At 37.4% G+C, this 14,081-nt stretch overlaps 1 protein-coding gene across 4 annotated transcripts in view; it reads right to left on the bottom strand.

Moving 5' to 3' along the window:
- Nucleotides 1-14,081, bottom strand: part of FUT9 (fucosyltransferase 9) — a 199,542-nt gene that overhangs the window by 15,313 nt on the left and 170,148 nt on the right. The window contains exon 1 of one of the 4 annotated variants that reach the window (XM_043591961.1): nucleotides 13,851-14,017. The exons of the other annotated variants lie outside the window; for them this stretch is intronic. Coding sequence (XP_043447896.1) covers nucleotides 13,851-13,923 — 73 coding nt within the window. The 5' untranslated portion in view covers nucleotides 13,924-14,017. Of the gene's footprint in view, nucleotides 1-13,850; nucleotides 14,018-14,081 lie in introns of those variants that run through there. 4 annotated transcript variants of the gene reach the window in all.

Raw genomic sequence — 14,081 nt, 5'->3', positions numbered from 1 at the left:
CTTATTTCTGCAGTGTTTTCATCTTTAGGGGTATTACTCCAAAATGCTCAGAAATGTCTTTCTTTTCGCCCCCTTTCATTTCTGTTTTACACATTTGTTTGGCCAACTGCTGTTTTTCCGGCATTGCAAATTTCTTCATCTTGAGTGGTTTCTACATTCAGTCTCTTTGAAATTTCTTTCCAATTCAGGGATGAACCTTTTTTAGTTTGATCTTTTATCTGCTCTCTTCTCTTTCTACTTGTAATCACTAGTTCTCAGTCACTGTCTTTATTCATCTTAGAAGCTCTATTTACCTGCTTTTGCTGCAGCTAAAGCAATCAGATCTGACACTGAGCCCAAGCATCACTTGGCTCACGTGGTACCTTCCCAGAGGGAATACCATAGACAGGGCCAACGGTGTTTGCTGGCATTTGCCCAGAACATGCTTTCTGGTGTTCCTTGGAGCCAATGGTCTTTTATAATTTGGCTGGCATCACCAGTGCTATGATTATTGTCAGGTTTTAGCCCAAAACAGCCAGCCAGTGAAGGTCAAGAGAGCCTTTACAAAAATCCCAAACTCTCATTTTGGGCTGATATATTACTATGCGTTCCCAACTCTGAAGATGAGACTTTTTTCCTTACAGATGACAAAGTAGAGTGATTAACCCAGTAGATTTTTCCTTACATCTCCCTGTCTTTTAAATGTTTACCCTACCCAGTACCAATGATGTCTCCTAATTATTCCTTAGATTAGTTGACTTCTTTCTAATTCCCTAGGTCCAAAATCTATCACCTCCTGTTTAGACTGCTGACATTGCTTTTCAGCAGTACATCTGGCACTCAATTTTGATCAGTTCAATTTATTCACAATGCAGTAGAGCAATGTTTGTGAAAGTGTGGTCCCCAGACCAGTGGCAACAGCATCAACATCACCTGGGATCTTGTAGGGAAGGCAATTCTCCCACCCGACCCCAGATATAAGGAATCAGAAACTGGGGTGAGGTCCAGCAATCCATTCTAAAAAGCCCTCTAAGTGATTTCTAAAATACACTAAGGTTTGAGAATCCCTTAGTTGAGTCATCTTTTCAAACCACAGATCACATTGTTTCAGGTCCTTCAATGAATTACAATTACTTTTAAGATAAAGCAAAAGTGTCTAATTGTAGCTTAAACAGTCCTGGGTGATGGGAAACCTGCCTCTGTTCCAACCCAGGCTCCCTTCTGCACTCCCTCCATGGCCACAGTTGGCCCTCATGCACAGATGGGGACACTCGCTGCACCAGCTCCTCCCTCTCCCTGGAACAGCTTCTCTTCTCTCTTTGTTGATTTCCTCCTTTTCACTTTTCATCCCTCAGCTCCCCTGGCAGTTTTATGTTGAAGGATTCCTGAGAACTTCCCAACACCGATCCCCCTAGTAAACCAAAGGCCAAGTACATGTCTCATCGTCCCATGTGTCACTTTTGCAAAGCACTGACCACAATAGCAGGTGTACCTATATTTGTGTACTTGATTGGTGTTATTGCCTCTGTTTGACTGTAACTAGGCTCATACAACAGACAATGGGTGTTTTTCTTCAGTATTCAATCCCTAGTGCCTAGTCAAACCTGATATACCTTTGTTTTCAATGTTTTTTGAGTGACCAAATTGTTAACAATTACTGAACACTTGTAATGTTCCAGGCACCAGGCTAAGACATTCATATAGATTTTTATCACTTTATTTTCAGGAAAAGCATATTTGTTTTTCTTCATTAAAAAAAATACGTATCAGGGCGCCTCAGTGGCTCAGTCAGTTGAGCATCTGACTTTGGCTCAGGTCATGATCTCACAGTCTGTGAATTCGAGCTCTGCATTGGGTTCTGTGCTCACAGCTCAGAGCCTGGAGCCTGCTTTGGATTCTGTGTCTCCCTCTCTCTGTGCCCCTCCCCTGCTCGTGCTCTGTCTCTCCCTCTCTCAAAATAAATAAACATTAAAATTTTTTTAATAAAATAAAAAAATAAATACATATCACTTTCTATATGCCAAACATGGTTCTAAGCACTTAACAAATATTAATTCTTTCAGATCCATAATGACAAGATAAAATACACACTATAATTATATTCATTTTATAGACCAGGAAGCTGATGCACCTCTATTTGTCTCCTATCACACAGTAGATAATAAATCAAGATATGGACAGTAGTGGTGGCTTGACTCCAAAACTCTAAAAACACATGTTGAGAATTGAGAATTCCAGCTTATAATTGAAAAGAATTCTATGAATTATGAGATTTAAAATTTATTTTATCACATGTATTGCTCTGAAGTCATTGTTCATTAGAACAAACTAGATCACCAACACTTCATCTCTACTCTTATTCTGGAAAACAATGGCCAGAAACAGAAAACCAGAAGTCTTAGATAGTTCTCCTCCTGTCCCCAAGAGAATGCAGAAGGGTGAATTGGATCAGGGGAGGAGTCTAACTTTGTTTTATTATTAGTCTAGTTATAAAACAATTCCAGGGATACAAAGAATTATTGACAACATTTGTAATTGGTAATCCAAGGCCTCTCTGATAGTGTATTCCTCATAGCTGCAATCTCTTTCAAGTGAATTCCTTATGTGCTGCTTTGATTAGTCAGCTTTGAAAATTAACTAACCTCAAAAAGCCAGGTGGCCAAAAACAATAAAGGTAGAGAATCTTTCAATACAAATTCAAATAATTTAATAAAATTCAATAAAAATTAAAAAAAACATTCCAATAAAAATTTCACTTATATCCTATAGTTAGTGCACACAATGTCATTGTTTAATATACTTTAAAGGATTTACAAGCATTTATTTTAACCATCCATTATTTAAAATGGAATAAAGAATTCCTTTTCTGTAAGATTTACATTCCAAATTCCCTGTATCCCACCAGACTACTGCATTAGGTCATGTGCTTTTAATGACCATATTATGATTGTTTGACTTTCATCAGTCTTACTACCAATAATCTCTTCAAGGTGTCTCTCAGTTGTGTAAAAGACTGGGAGGGAGTTTCATATGGAGCCAAACCTGTCTGGCCTCCGTAGTCCCCTTCTGCCCTGGGTTTGTCCTTCTTGCTCATTTGGCCACCACTAGTCTGAGAATCCAATTGATGCAACCTCACCTCTTTTTTTCTTACATTTTTTAAATGTTTATTTATATTTGAGAGAGACAGAGGGAGAGCATGAGCAGGGGAGGGGCAGAGAGACAGACAGAATCTGAAGCAGGCTCCAGGCTCCAAGCTGCCAACTATCAGCATAGAGGCCATTGCGGGGCTCGAACTCATGAGCAGCGAGATCATGATCTGAGCTGAAGGCAGAAGCTCAACCGACTCATTCACCCAGGTACTCCAATGCAGCCTCGCTTCTGCTCCTACCATAATATGTGTGAGCCTAGAATCTCAAACCCAACTGTCCCCTGTCCTCTAACTCTCTGAGTGTCAGGGTATCTGGGTTCCTGTTGCACTTGGAAGACTGGCTATCTGAATCAAAATCTGTCACTGACTCCAGCAGCTTTGACTATGTTGACACACACAGTCTCTCTCAGAACATTTCCCTTAATTTCTGGTCCTCTGTCTGCTACCAAAAGAGGCTTTAGTCCAGTTTACAAGGCAAGGAAGTAAAACGGGAAACAAACTGCTTTATGTTCCTTGGCTCTTTCCTACACGCTTTCTCCAACATAAAATTCTCGCTTTTTCAGTTACAAAAACAAAAATGAAAACAAAAACAACACACCATCGTGCACACCAAAGGATGTTAACAGATACTAAGAAGAAGGTTGCCATAACAAAAGAACCTATCTACCTATAGAGGTAAACACTATATTAGATGGGGCATTGCCATGACAACAGTTTCTGGATCAGACCAAATTGTACAGGCTGATCATCTTTTGAACTCATGTGAAACTAATTAGCACCAGCTTTACTGGGATTAAATAACACATCACTATAGTTAATGAGGAGCTTCTGAAACTTCAAGTTAAATCTATAATAAGAGAATAGGCCAGTAAGAACTAAAATAGAAAGGATAAACCACGAAGAAATTAACAGCTTAAGAAACAACACGATAAAAGTGTGGCTAAAGAGGTCTGTAGGAAAGAAGCAGGTTTAATCAACCTGCAACGGAGTAATCTGAAAATGAACTGATTAAGATACTCAACAAAGATGATATTATTAGAAGAAAGATAGGAGGAATTTAGAAGTAAAAAATTGCAAGAGTGAAAGACCCTTAAATTTGAGATACAAGTACTCCCATCCTTGGAGGTGGGGGGAGGTTTTTTACTATGTCACTATATCATATAGTGATATATATCATATAGTATATAGTATATATACTATATCACTGTATCACTGGCCTCACTGGCTTATTTCTCCATAGCCTGAATAAGTCTCCTCAAGGGTTAACTAACATTCCTATTCTAATTTCATTCCAATTAAATAATTTTTTGAATATTCAGTTTACCAAGCTGTTGAATACTCAGAAGAAAGTACCATACTCGATAAACAAAATAGCAAAAATGAAAAGGAAATACATCAACAGAGAACACCCTTCTCTCCTCCCACCACATTGGAAAAGGCAACTGTTCTCTCATCCAAGGCTGATTCTTCCTCATTATCTGGAACCTAAATAAGTCAAGTGACCTCATTCCATTCATTATCTCTGATTTTTTTGTTATCTTCAATTTCTCTATCTTAATGGTTGTTTTCCATTAGAATTTAAATATAATCACAGTTCTTTTGTCTTCTACTAAAGAACCTCCACCCTCTCAAACACTGCTCAGCTATCTCTACAAATAGATGCATCATTCATATACCTATCTAAGCCTAAGCCTCCAACTGGAAGTCATTATTCATTCCTTCAACTCTGTTATCCAACATCCAGTCAATTATTGCACCTAATCATTGCAAATGTGCTAGTTATGAAATCTCATTCGCTTTCTCCATCTACTGTTACTTTATTGTTTGGGCCTGCTTCACTTATTTCCTGGATTATTGTAATGAACCACTAACTGTCGTCACCGATATTGCTTTTGTTTTCCTCCAATTCATAGTAAACACTGACTTTTTTTCTTTCTTTTTCTTTTCTTTTTTTTTCTTTTTTTTAAATTTCTCTCTTTTGAAAAAGTTTGATTGAACAGGGTGGTTCAGTAGGTTCAGTGTCTGACTTCAGCTCAGGTCATGATCTCACAGTTTGTGGGTTCCAGCCCTGCACTGGGCTCTGTGCTGACAGCTCAGAACCTGGATCTTGCTTCCGATCTGTGTCTCCCTGTCTCTCTGCCCCTCCTCTGCTCACACTCTGTCTCTTTCTCTCTCTCTTTCTCTCAAAAATAAATAAACATTAAAAAAAAAGAAAAATTTTTACTGTCAAAGCAATGTTGGAGAGGAAGCTGTTAAAGCAGCTAGCCTGTGATCCCTCCTGATTACCAAGAAGATGTTCCTGGGGATTGGGTGGTTAAGAAGGCAGGTGACCTGGTTCAATGTCTCTGTAAACATGATAACTTGACCTCCAAGCCAACAGACTAATCATATTTGCTGGAAGGGAGAACTCTTATCTATGAAATACTTCGAAGAAGATGTTCTTGGTTTAGGATTGCTTATTGTAAATGAACCTAAACTTGGATGGATTTATGAGGCATGGTTCCCTGGAGAGTGTCAAATAAGCTATAAGACTTTTACGTATAAAATAGATATTTTAAAATTTAAATACTCCCTACTGTGTGAGCTGACATTGGGGACTTCTATTATTTTGGACCAGAGACCAGGTATGATGCAAAAACAAGGGTTTATGGAAATTAGTAGGATATTTCAGACTTCTCACTGGCTTATGACTGCATCCTTAAAATATTGGTAAAGTTTGATACTAGGAACAATCTCTAATAGAAATGAGTTTCACATGACAGTCTGATTCTTTGCATTAACTTAATGTTTGCTATACAATTTTGAAAATACACAAACATGATAAACAGAAGCAGTCTATAAAGCAAGTCACAGAAATAATATTTTGTGTGTCTTTCTTTCTAGTCTTTATTGTAGAGATCTATTTAGTTAATTATTCACCTATCTAGTTTCAATTATCAAGTGTATGCTATGTTCTCAAACAATAGTGAGAACTAATAGATTTAAATAATTTTTCTCCTGCATTTTTTTTCTTTTACTTAACTTTAAGTTGTGAGAATTTGCTTGTATCACCAAGAAAAAACTTGATTTTTAATGGCTGGATAACCTTTCACCATATGAATATACTGTTAAATTACTCACCAGTCACTTACTGTTGGTCATAAATACTATTATTGCTTTTTTCATAATAAAAATATTACAATATGCAACTTATACAGTAAATCTATGACTATATTTCTGATTATCTCCTTAGGATTGGTTTTGAGACAGGGGAAAACTGGATAAAAGAGCATGAACAATTTCAAAGCTACACATCCTTTAAAAAGATACAAGAGCACATATCTTTCCTTAAAAAAGTAAAGGGCTCCCCTAGTCAGAATTTAGACATACTGAGTATTATCTTTTGAGGTATGTGTGCATATTTTGCATTTGATAAGGAATATATAATTTGTTAAGTTTTCATTTAATTCACTTTTCTCGACTATGATGTAAGATCATACTTGTTGACTATACTTTTTGAAAATGGATTGTGAATTTGTCTATTTTCCAAATTACTTTTACCATGTAACTTGTTAAATTGGAAGAACTTTTATGATACATACCAATGACAGTATCTTTTAAATTTCAAAGTTTTTGGTAAGTGGTACTTTGATTTTCTTTTGGCATTATTAATGATACAAGGTTATTAAATTTCCTCCAGTTTTGTGCACTCAAATTAAATTGTATGCACTTCAGTATATATCTCTTTCTACCTTTGCTTCTTTTTGTATTTATACTTAGAAAGTATTTCATAACTAAAGCTCATTCAAATCAATATATTATTCTAGGTTCTAATTGCAGTTGGTTTTGTATTACACTCTGTAATTATTTGGGGATTATCTTCATACTTGATACATGGTAAGGAACAACTGAATATATTTTTCAAATACCCAGCCAATTATTCCCAACAATATTTATTGCATAACCTTTCCTTTGCACATTCTTTTACAATGGTTTATTTCTCAAACAATTTCAGATCAGGTATGAGTTTATTTCAAGGGTAGCTATTCCATCCCATTCATCTGTCTGCTGATTGTCGTGTTAGAGCATGTTTTAAATTGTTTGTATTAGTTTCCCCCCTTATAATTATTTTCTTCAATTGTATATCACTTATTCTTCCAGATAACGTTAGAATTATTTTTGTCAAGTCCATCCTTAAAAAATCTGATTAGTACTTTGAAGAAATATTTCATTATGTTTACTTACAGTATTGGAAACAATGGCACACCAAAAGTATTTATTCTTCTAAATGAAAGTGTACTACTATGCCATTGTATTAAAGTTGTTCATATCCCAGAGTAAAAGTTGGTTGTGTCTCACACATTTATTTTTTTCTGAGGCATTTCATGTTTTATGTCCCTTGCTATTTTGTGTAGAATATCTTTTCCCCCCTCACATAGGCTGATTATTTCAACAAAAAGCCATATTCCTCTTCCTGAATGAATGAACTCACCATTCAGTTACCTGTGTGTATATGATAATAGGACTGATTATCTCTAAGTATAATGACCATATCTTTTTTTCTGGGCATGAAAAGTGGAGAAACAAATCCTGAATGTCTTTCCTTTGGGATCTGAGCCACCAGTATATCTTCTCATCATCTGTTTGTCTTTTTCTAATTTAAAAGGTACCTAATTATAAAGGTAGCAACTGATTTACTTACGATGTGTTCATCTGACTCAAACTTGTTTTTCAATTTGATGCTATGTGAATTAAGTGCAAGGCTGTAGCTTTAAAAAATATGAAAAATAGGACCATTAACTTGCTTCTGGACTACGTGGGGCACATGGCACATTGTTCTGTGACTGAAAACACCTGCTCTAGACACCGAGTGCCTAGTTTTCAATCCAGGATCTACCTGTGGCTCTCTATGAAACTTTTGGGCAACATTTTCAATCTTTCCCAGTGTCTTAGTTATTCATCTAAAAAATCAGAATACCTACCTGCCAGATTTGTGCATGTAAAATTAATTGATACATGTAAATCACCTGGAACAGTCCCTGGTGTATAGCAAGCATTCGATAATCAGGGGCTGTGATATTTGCTACACATACATGCATATGGCTCTAGAAGTATACTTCTTCACTGCTGAATATGAAATGGCCACCTGTAGCAGTAGCAGTAATGAACTTTGCATTTCCTCTGAGAGACAGAATTGTAAGAGATTTTGCCTGGAGTAATCTAGTCACTTAACCACTGAGCAAGTGGTCACCTCTCAGAAAAAACAAAGTGGTATTTTGCAGCATGAATGTGCCACTACTTGTCATTGGCCAAAATGCAAAAGGCAATTTGCTCCATTTTAATTTGATTTTGTTCCATCTTTTAGAGTAATTACTGGACAATTATTTTGTCATAAGCTGTATGCTCAATAGGCAAATCTGGCTTCATGAGATTAAGAAACTCATTTTCTGTGATGTGCTTTGCCCCTCTTCGACCTTCAATTTGTGAAAACATTATTTTTCAGGGGTTCTCTTTGGGAGCAAGTGATTTTTTGTCATTTTCATTTTCTTAATTTTCATTGTTCTTGTGTATTAAAATTCTATTTTTTTCTACAGTTAGCAAAATAACTAACCCAAAATTTTGTACACAATAAATGCTTGTTAATTAAAGTTCTTATGTTTATATGACACAGTGTTATAAATTGATGTTACAATGAATATATTTAAGCTCCCTTAAAGAACTCACAAGCCAAAAAAACTAGTAGCAAAATAAGATAACAATCCTATGGAATAATGAATACTTTACAATATATTATCTTAATAAGAAAGACTTTCTCTGCTCCCATAGTCGCTATGCATCTCTCTAACATGGCATTTCTATTATAATGAGATTAAGGGTGGTTTGCCTGTGTTCCTCTCCTGTTAGACCCTAAGTTCCACAATATAGTATTTAAACGTGATTCCATGAATTGCTAACAATAGATGTTAATGTGAAACAAAATAGGAACAGTTCAAAAACCAAGTCATCTGTTTTGAGAAGCAGGGAGAAGGGAGATTGATGCTCTTTCACTGTTTATTATATTAAATAATTAACATACTGATAGGGCTAGGAAACTCTTAGATATTATAGTTCATATTCCTTCCATTTATATTTCAGTTAAATAATAAATTGAATAAGGAATTGAGACTCATAAACAATTATTTCTAAAAATGATGGCATTATTCAAGGCCTAGAGTTAGAGTCTCCTTAATTAATGATTGTCAGGTGGTTGACAATGGAAATATTTGCAAGACGTACACTGACTAATGATGAAGAGATTTGTGAGCATTTCTGTTGAAGGCAATAGAAAATAATTAAGGAAAAATTTTAAGCTGGGAGGCAACTTTGTGATAATCTAATCTGACAGTCTCATTTCATAGCTTGATAGAGTTACGAAATAGATATGTAGAGGTTAAATTATCACTAATAGTACATATTTAGTGACACAGGAACTTCAAACCACAAATTTTGACTTCTCGTTCAAGACTGTCCATAAGGCAATGTCTCTTGTCTTCATGATATGGGGAAGTTGTGATAGTAAGAATTCAAAATGAAAAATGGTCCAAAATCAAATCATCAAGTGGATTAAAATTAAAATAACTCAAATAGAAATGAAAATTAAAAAGAGAAGTCTTGGGGCGTCTGGGTGGCTCCGTTGGCTGAGCATCTGACTCTTGATTTTAGCTCAGGTCATGATCTCACAGTTCGTGAGTTTGAGCCCCACATCGGGCTCTGTGCTGACAGTGTGGAACCTGCTTGGGATTCTCTCTCTCTCCCTGTCTCTCTATCTCTTCTCTGCTCACGCTGTCTCTGTCTCTCTCTCAATATAAATAAATAAACTTAAAAAAATTTTTAAAAAGAAAAAAGAAAAGAGAAGCCTTGGATACTGAATGGAACCAACAGCTTGTCTCAGCCATCCTGGTACACGTTCTTTTACTGCCTTCTTCAGGCCTCTGCCATTGTGTCCCAGCTGCCTGAACCCAGGGAGGTTGAGCAGCAAGGGGACCCAAGCCAAATGGCAGTGTAGGAGGACACAGAAGTTTGTTGTTGAGTCGGATACTATTTTAGTCCCTTTAAAAATGGGAGGATCCCTCACCCTGCTCCCACATTGTAAGCAGACAAAGGCTCCCGATCACGAATTGCTCCTGCTCTGGGTAAAGATTTCTGTATAAATGCTATTGGTGGGTATGGTTCTAAGAGAAGAGTAATAATTAAGAAAATAACTAGTATTATTGAGCATTCATGATGTGCCAGATTCTATGCGGAGGACTTTATTATACACTGTCCATAAGATAAGAATAATTTTAATGCTTACCTTATAGGATTGTTTCGAAAATTAAAGGAGACAATCCAAGTGTTTAGAAACTGCCTGCCACACAGACAGGACTTGATGAAAGAGCAGTTAGTATCATCATCTCATTTACTTCCAATGATTTTATGCAAAGGGTGAGAATTCTTGAATTTGTTAAAATGGTCCGAACTGGCATTTGGTGGATTTAGGGCCAGAGTTCAGACCCTCGCTCTTCGCAATGAGCTTCCTGCATCTCCCAGGGATGGTGGTGGAATGAGAACTGGGTGTGGGGCCCGAGACCCAGGTGGACCTCCTGTTCGCTTGTGCAGTAGCTGCACAAGCTTTACAGTGTTCTCTGAACCTTAGTTTTTTCATCTCTAAACCGGAATAACAACACCTACCCAAATGGGTTGTTGTGAAGAAATATCAGGGAATATATAATAGACTAATAGTTTGGAAACGACGTACACATTTTCTTGTCTGAACTTTCTCAGTGCATGACCTTTGTCATAGGCTGGCCCGTCTACCTATCTTGGGGCAAAATGGAATGACTTACTTAGGATATATTGGAGAAGAAATAAAAAGGGAAAGGAGAATGTGATTTTCAGCTTCTGACATGTAGTACACGGTGCAAGTCCAGTTACTATTTGGAGAGATTTTCAAATGCCTTTATTCCCTTTTAACATCCCTTTTCGGGATGTTTTCTAGGTTTAAGTTCGAGGGGAGGCCTCTGAACTCTGGCTTAAGTAGGGAGTGCCAGATAATTAAGTGTAATATTAAACACAGAGGAAAGCAGGGAGACCTCTTAAAAACCACAAGAGCCATCCAAGGCAGCATGGCCAAGTGTAGTAAGACACTTCAGATTTTGAGGGAGTTTCCCCAAGCTGCCCTTGGCTCACATATGCTGTGGGTAGATGAAACTGTGGCTGGGAGAATTGCCAGAGGGGAATGTCATGATACACTGAGGTGGCTCTGTGGAGCTGCAAGGTGGACTGCTTAGCCTGAGACTGCATGGCAGCCTTGCCAGACCCCTGCAAGGTCACGGCACCAAAGAAGCTGGGGGGAACCCAGGGCAGCCAGGCAGCACCACTAAATGTCCTTACTGGGAAGCCCCAGATCACAGTTATGCTACCCTCAAACTTAAACCAGAAGAGCAAGTCAGAAGCAGGTAGACAAGAGGCGTGGCTCGGTGATTGGAAGATGCCACACTGGAAGATGCTTCCCTCTCTCTCTTGGGCTTTATCAGAGATTTTGAGAAAAGCAGGTGTAAGGAGAGAATACCTGAGAAAATAATAAGAAAGAAAGAAAGAAAGAAAGAAAGAAAGGACCAAAAGGGACTGTTTCAGTCAAGGGTTAGCAAATGATATACCCAGTGGCCACATCTAGCCAAAGCTTGCTTTTGTAAATAAAATTTCACAGACATACCAATCCATTTGTGCATCGTCTATAGCCACTTTTGTGCTACAATGCCGGAGTTGAGAAGCAGCAGCAGAGACCCTATGGCTCACAAATACTTACATCTGGCCTGCTCCAGAAAGTTTGCAACTTCCTGCTCTAAAGCATCAGGTAGAACTTGTTTTAGAACATAGCGTGCATTTATGTATTTACATTTCTTAACATTTGATGGCTTAGGTAGAAAGCCAGAGTAGTTTTAAGGAACAAACTCTGCATTTTCTCTTTACTTCTCATTAAATCTACATGAAATGGCATGCCCAAGACATCTGTATGTAAAGAACTATCACTGCTAGCCACAGAACTGGTACAATGTTTGATGACTGAATGTATATTAATTTTTCTCTGCTTCTTTCAGAATGACCATATTTGTTATATATTTTTTAGCAGGCAACATAATCTTGGGAATGTATTTAGTTGAGACAGAAGATGGGAATGGGGCAGAAAAGAAATGAAAATACAGTTCCTCACCTTTACTTAATAAAGGCAGAGCTGAATGTACTAGCTGGCAAGGTGAAAAGGCCATGGTCTCAGAGAGGCACCATTTTTTCTTGTTGATGAGCTCCAAGATTTATCTCTTAAACTATAGCCTTAGGGAAGTGGGAGCCAAAAGAGCATGCCTTCAGCTTTAAATAGTCCCTGAAAGAAAAAGTCTTGAGATGTTGTTGAGACATTTTCTCAAAGTCCAGTTTTAAGAAGAGAGTCCTGCAATCTAGTTAACTCCTAATTGTTAAGGCATGGCAACACAACTAATGTGTCAACTTAAGTATTTACTCTTTTAATTTTTGTTTTATGTGTGTTCATTTTTGGAAGACAGAGAGAGACAGAGCACAAGCAGGGGTGGGGCAGAGAGAGAAGGGGACACAGAATCTGAAGCACGCTCCAGGCTTTGAGCTGTCAGCATAGAGCCTGACGCGGGGCTCGAACTCACGAACTGCAAGATCATGGCCTGAGCCGAAGTCAGACGCTCAACCAACTGAGCGACCCAGGTGCCTCTCCACTGAAGTATTTAGTATAAGATCCTGAAATATTTGAGTGAACTATCCTTTTGGGAGCTCTGAACACTTTAAACCCTCATAAGGAAGGAAAGGGAGGAAGGGAGGAAGGGAGGAAGGGAGGAAGGGAGGAAGGGAGGGAGAAAGAAAGAAAGAACAAAAGAAAGAGAAAGAGAGAGAGAGAGAGAAAGAAAGAAAGAAGAAAGAAAGAAAGAAAGAAAGAAAGAAAGAGAAAAATAGAGCATGTGTCTAAAATGGTTTGTATTCAGTTTCAGGAAGCTTTTATTTGGGATGTTTTCTAGATAATTTGTTCAGGACGTCAGAACTGGGCATGAATGAAAGTCCTTGGGTTTCCTATTATTCACAAATCATTTTCTGTGAATTCTTCTTAACCTCCCCATTCATTTCCATCTTTTTCAACCTCTTTAATCTAGCTGTGCTTCCCATGTTTACTTTATCATGTTCCTCCCTGGTTTCATATAAAGGCATAATGATAAAAGGGGGAAGAGTAAGATTATAATGTGTATATCTTGTTATTGTGGTAGCAGTCACCTTTTTTTATTTGGGGATCCTTGTGTCTATTTCATGCTGGGAGAAAAACCCTGGCAGATAACTATCTTGTTTAACCTCTGACTCCCAAGTAATTTTATACCGAACTGGTGAAAGATAACTGTTCTATTTCAATAGCCTTCCCCAGTGGATAAGTTTTTTTTAGGTATAATTTACATCTTTCTTGTTGTAATGTTGCAATCTGGTCAACCTTTTTACAGAACTTTTTATATTCTTGAAACCAGTTAACAACCCTCTGCTACTCTTTCTTTAATAATCTAAGTTTCTCTAACATCGCTACATAATAATGTGCTGCTCTTTATCTTCAGAGCTGTGATTGTTAGGAGACTAATTTGAGTTGTTTCTTGGCGTGCTGAAGAGTTTGTATTAATCCAATCACATCTCTTTTACTTCAATCTCTAATGTGTGGCTTGCTTACCATTAAAGTGGGGCAAGTGGTGGTCTATGACTTCAAAAGCAAGTGAGAGATTTACTGGGCCATAGGATTTCATATTTTCTGTCTCAACCAGTGGAGGCAATCCCTCATTACAGAAGTCCTAATAAAGTCTTCTTGTGTTCTCCTTGATTCACAGAATAAAATCCCACTTTTCTCTTTAGAAAAACTAAACAATCCAAACAAATAAATTATTAACTATTTTGTTATGCAAAT

The sequence above is a fragment of the Prionailurus bengalensis genome, chromosome B2 (genome assembly GCF_016509475.1).
Source record: "Prionailurus bengalensis isolate Pbe53 chromosome B2, Fcat_Pben_1.1_paternal_pri, whole genome shotgun sequence".
Lineage (NCBI taxonomy): Eukaryota > Metazoa > Chordata > Mammalia > Carnivora > Felidae > Prionailurus > Prionailurus bengalensis.
The sequence above is the reverse complement of the archived record's forward strand: the minus strand, read 5'-3'. Positions and strand labels throughout refer to the sequence as shown.